Source organism: Diachasma alloeum, unplaced genomic scaffold (genome assembly GCF_001412515.2).
Source record: "Diachasma alloeum isolate Michigan unplaced genomic scaffold, Dall2.0 Dall_scaffold_00202, whole genome shotgun sequence".
Classification (NCBI taxonomy): Eukaryota; Metazoa; Arthropoda; class Insecta; order Hymenoptera; family Braconidae; genus Diachasma; species Diachasma alloeum.
This window is the reverse complement of record NW_021680367.1, coordinates 1,317,125-1,322,747: the sequence shown is the minus strand read 5'-3', so window position 1 is coordinate 1,322,747 and position 5,623 is coordinate 1,317,125. Positions and strand designations below refer to the sequence as shown.

At 38.6% G+C, this 5,623-nt stretch overlaps 1 protein-coding gene across 1 annotated transcript in view; it reads left to right on the top strand.

The window, feature by feature from the left end:
* The window catches only part of LOC107035913 (hormone receptor 4), a 26,239-nt gene extending 20,931 nt beyond the window's left edge, over nt 1–5,308 (top strand). The window contains exons 7-11 of the mRNA XM_015253560.2: nt 754–888; nt 1,108–1,368; nt 2,909–3,101; nt 4,161–4,288; nt 4,958–5,308. Coding sequence (XP_015109046.2) covers nt 754–888; nt 1,108–1,368; nt 2,909–3,101; nt 4,161–4,288; nt 4,958–5,038 — 798 coding nt within the window. The 3' untranslated portion in view covers nt 5,039–5,308. The remainder of the gene's footprint in view (nt 1–753; nt 889–1,107; nt 1,369–2,908; nt 3,102–4,160; nt 4,289–4,957) is intronic.
* The last annotated feature ends 315 nt before the right edge of the window (nt 5,309–5,623 follow it).

Sequence of the window (5,623 nt, the reverse complement as noted above, 5' to 3'; positions counted from 1 at the left end):
TGGCTTAAAAGATTTGTTCTCTTCATACAAACTGAATGGAAGAAGTTAAAGGTGATTTGAAGAAGATGGATAGTTCGAAAAATTGTTTGAAAATGCGAGGTGGGGCGCCGCCATCTTTAAAGACCCTTCCGGCAGAGGGTGTGGGCACCCACACTTGGCAAACATTGCTTTTCCTCTTTAGATCACACTCATCTCATTTCATTCAGAATTTGTCTTTCTCTTTGTTTTGGTTGTGGAGGAATTAAATCGGTAGGTTTATCTCTAATTTTCTCTTTCTCCCTTTTCATCTGGTTAGAACAGTCGAGGTTTATTAGTTGTGAAATATTGATGCGGTTGGCGGTTGCTAGAACTTTCACCTCTCCCTTTTTTCTGGGGCTTTTGATCTTGCGATGTTGTGAGGAATATTCGAGATCATAAGGAAGCGATTGGGTTTAAGAGGCCCTGGGAGTAAAAAAAATCGACTAAAATGCGGGGAAAACTTTGCGCCGTGAATTTTCAGCCAAAAGAGAATGGAAAAATCTGAAAGATGGCTTAAAAGATTTGTTCTCTTCATACAAACTGAATGGAAGAAGTTAAAGGTGATTTGAAGAAGATGGATAGTTCGAAAAATTGTTTGAAAATGCGAGGTGGGGCGCCGCCATCTTTAAAGACCCTTCCGGCAGAGGGTGTGAGTATTCAAGCAAGATGGCTGCGCCCACCACATCTCTTTGCAATTAAAAAAATTCTTAAAAATAATTTTTCTCGATTTTGTAGGTGGTACACTTAAGGCAGAGACTCGACAATGCTGTCAGCAGCTCGAGAGATCGGGCATTTCCTCTCGAAGCAACCCTAGCAATGATTCAGACACTTATAGACTGCGATGAGTTCCAGGATATTGCTACGTTACGAGTGAGTAAATCATAAATCGTAAAGATGGGATTGAAAATGACCCCATTAGATAGCTAGGTAAATTTCCCAAAATGGCTTCATGACCAAGGGTTGAAATCGGAAATTTCCCTCGCTGCGATACAAATCTGCAATAGTTCAATTATCGATAGTGGCTTTCGAGAAAAATGAATTTTCGTTCCTGCGGTTTTAACGTATTTTTTTTGTTTTTTGGTTTTTCAGAATCTGGATGAACTACTGGACCATAAATCAGACTTAAGCGACAAATTATGTCAAATAGGTGACAGTATAGTATACAAGTTGGTGCAGTGGACCAAGAGGCTACCTTTCTACCTTGAATTACCGGTTGAGGTACACACGAGGCTGCTAACACACAAATGGCATGAACTACTTGTCCTTACCACCTCTGCCTATCAGGCAATGCACAGTCAGCACAAGTTAACCAATTCGTCAGATGGTACTGGTGCTGATTTTATGCAGGAGGTAGTTATTTCTTAATTATTATTACCATTAAACCTTAATTTCCTTCATAACTCGTCAATTTAAATTCAACATATTGGTCTAAATCAGCGAGCATAATTGCAAATAAATCAGACTTGAAACGTGAACACACGACATACGAGTAAAATCAGCCAGCAAGAATCATACAGAATAAAAATAAAAATAAAACAATATGAATGAAAATGAGCCAGCATGAATCAAGTTGATAAACTCAATCGTCAGTCCAAAAATACAAAATTTCAGCTCTCTATATTATAAAAATCTAAATCGAAAAAAATAGTCTGGTGATGAAAATTTGGTACTCGAAATTACAATTCAAAAGTTGTGACAAGTGTCAAAATAAGGGTCATGAGGGTTAGAATGAGGGTCGCGAGGGTTAGGATAAGGGTTTCAAAGATCGAATTAAGAGTCATAAGGGTCAGAAAAAAGTCCTGAAGGTTAGAATAAGGGTCGCGAGGGTCAGGATGAGGGTCACAAGGATCAGATTAAGCGCCATGAAGGTCAAAGAAAGGGTCGTGAGGGTCAGAATGAGGGTCTCAAAGGTCAGGATAAGGATCACAGGGATCAAGTAAAGGGTCATGAGGGTCAAAATAAGGGTCACGAGGGTTAGGTTAAGGGTTCCAAAGATCAGATTAAGGGTCATAAGGGTCGCGAGGGTCAGGATGAGGGTCACAAGGATCAGATTAAGTGTCCTAAAGGTCAGAAAAAGGGTCGTAAGGGTCAGAATGAGGGTCAGACTAAGGATTATGAGGGTCGGAATAAGGGCCTCAAGGGTCAGGATAAGGATCACAAGGATGAGGTAAAGGGTCATCAGGGTCAGGAAAAGGGTCACAAGGGTCAGATTAAGGGTCATGAGGGACAAAATAAGACTCGTGAAAATCAATTCAAGGGTCATGAAGGTCAGAATAAGGGCCGCGAGGGTCCGGATGAGGGTCACAAGGATCAGATTAAGGGTTGTGACGGTCAAAATAAGGGTCGCGAGGATCAAATTAAGGGTGATGAGCGTTAGAATAAGGGTCACGTGGGTCGGAATAAGGGCCGCGAGGGTCAGAATAAGCGTCACAAGGATCAGATTAAGAATAATGAGGGGCAGAATAAGGGTCGCAAGTGTCAGATGAAGTCATGAGGGTCAGAATAAGGGTCACGAGGGTCAGAATAAGGGTCTTGAGGGTTACAATAAGGATCATGGAGATTATATGGGGATCATATGTGGGTCATATGGGGATTGGCGAGCGGAGCGAGCAAAGGCCGTAGCCCCCTAGTAATTCCCTAAAAACAAGAAGACGATCCACAGTTCATGTCACAGGTCCATGGCCGGTGTTTCTGAACGGAAATGATAAATCATCTAAAAAAATCGTGAAATGACATAAGTCTCCACTCCAGGCGAGAATAATTGCCTTCACCCTGAAGTTATGCAATTCCTCTCGCATTTTCTCTGACCCAAAGTGAAAGTATTGGAAAGAGTTGTGGGGGAACTATCAACTAGTTTGAGTTATTTAATTTCTGTACTTTGATACTCTAGGTATCGAACAACATGTGCACACTGCAGGCCTGCCTAACGAGCATGATGGGCAGGCCCATTACGATGGAGCAGTTGAGACAGGACGTCGGACCCATGGTGGAGAAGATAACTTACGTCACCCTCATGTTCAGGAGAGTTAAACTGAGGATGGAGGAGTATGTCTGTCTCAAAGTCATCACTATGCTTTCACAAGGTAAGTTCATCCTATCGAATTACTAATTAATGAATGATAAAATTTCCTGGTCCTGTGGGGAACGTATCGGGACCACTCATTAGGGAGATAGTTAAACAATTAACAACTGCGAAATCACCTATACTGAAATGGAAACTTTTGATTTGCCAATCGTATAATCATCGAGATAATGACGATTCACCACTTCAATAGAGAATTTTTTTCATGCATCGAGGAAATTTCCACGTTTTCATCGTCTTTCGGTAAAAAACTAATTCGAAAAATGCTCAAACTATTCGAAAAAAATCGATAATTGAGAAAAAAAAAATCTAAAAAACTGGAGAAAAGAATTTTACAGTAAAAATGGATCTCGATAATTGAAATTTCAATATTAAAATAAACCTCCAAATATTTCCATCAATTTTTAAACATGATAAATCATTTGATGTCATTGAATGACTCAAGAAAATCTGCTCCACTTTCTCCACAAAATTCCAGACCCTCAGAACTTAGAAAATCGACAAAACAATTCACAGATAAATAATTAAAAAATGCAATGGGGCCCTAAACATCATCAATCACTAATTACTCAAACCAATGTTAGTACTTCAAGTATTTCCACGTCGGTTTTACCATTCAACAAATCATTTAATCAATCAAATTAGTCCGTTAATTCTGGATTGAAGTGATAAAACGTCAAAAGTCGAATTTTCTCTCAATGAATTTCGCAATTATCTCGATAACCAGCAGTTTTAGAGTAAAATATCACATAACATTTTTTATAGAAAATCAAATTCCCCACAAAAAATGTTTTTTGACATTTTCTACAAAAACCATTTATTACCGAGAAAATCACTGATTGCCCCCCAAAAATTCTGAATTTCCTCATCTTTCTATTTTTTTAATTGCTGTAACTTCAAAAAGATGATTATAAATCATTTACTTTATTACTGCTTCCATTGGAGACGCTAAATGTAAGTCATCGACCAAAATTTCACCTCTCATCATTCAAAACTCCAAAGAAATGAATCCCTTAATAAAAAAAAAACAATTCCCTCATTTGTCTTTTTCATTTTGCAGCACGAGGAGGTACAATGGAGTTAGAGCAAATACAGGATCGTTATATGAGTTGTTTACGAAGTTTTGTGGAGCACAGTGCGCCCCAGCAACCAGGTCGGTTCCACGATCTTCTCCTGAGATTGCCCGAAGTGAGTTTATGAAAATTCCTCAGCTAAAAAAAATTGAAAAAAAAATAACTTCTCCCTAAAAACAAAAACCCCCGATGAATCCCCGGTAAATCTCATGTCACAAAAAACCCAACGGAAGTTGCGCAGTCGTCGACTGCGCACGGAGGGAATACGATGGCCACAGTAATGTGTACATGTACTACGGATACACTATCGAGTAAAGGTGCTCTCGCTGTCGCTACAATCCCTCACTGTCAATTGAAATATCTCGAAAACTATTGAGCATTCATCGAGACGTCCAGTGTGACAAATGCAGGGAATTTCATACCAAATAAAATGGTTTTCAACTCACATCTCTACGAATCGTAGTTCTCAGGATGTGGACGTTTGTGGATGGAAGCGCCCCACGGTGCACGCACTCTCTCAGAGCCTAAAGGTCTTGAGTTACTCACTCAAACGAATGATAACGCCTCAAGAATTGTGAGTCGTAGAGACATGAGTAAAAAACCATTCTATTCGCCATAAAAATCCCTTGATTTTTCACGCTGCATGTCTCGATGACTTCTCAATGGTTATCGAGATATTTCGAGTGAGAGTGGGACATTTATTTGAAACCAAAATGCATGATGTTAACACATTGTTCCTGTCACCCAAAAATATCACCTAAAACCAAAAAATTTCTACTTCCAGGTGCAATCAGCAGCGACTCTTCTCCTCGAGAGCAAAATGTTCTACGTTCCTTTCCTCCTGAACTCAGCAATTCAAAGATAGTAGCTAAAATCCCCCCCCAAACCGAATCCAATCGACGAAAAAGCGTAATATGATGGGCGATAAACCCATCGATAACTGCCCCTGGGTGTCAGGCAAAGACTTTCATGTATATATATACATATATAATAAACAATATAAATGTGTTTTTCGTTGACGTGTACAAAACTAAGGAAAAAAAAACACAAAAAACTATTGAGAATGTGAAAAATAATAATAATGATAACTAAAAATAACTAAGATGAATAAGATGAAGGAGATGAGGAGATAAAGTACTAGGTAATTTTTCATTGATACAATGGAGAATGAAAATATAAAGAAAATGATAGGGAAATTAATGAAAAATTAATTAATGAAAAGTTGAAGAAAATACAATTGACAAGAACTGAAAACTTTTATATCGAAACTAAAAGACTATATTTCTGTATGCAGTCGCGCAACTAATGTCATTGTGTGTTCATGTTGCATAATCCAATCGATTTAAATTAAGACTCTCGTACATTTTGTGCCCTGATATTGAAATTTATTGAGAATTATTGACAATTAGAGAATGATAAATTTGAGAAATTCAATTTTGAGTTGAAGTGG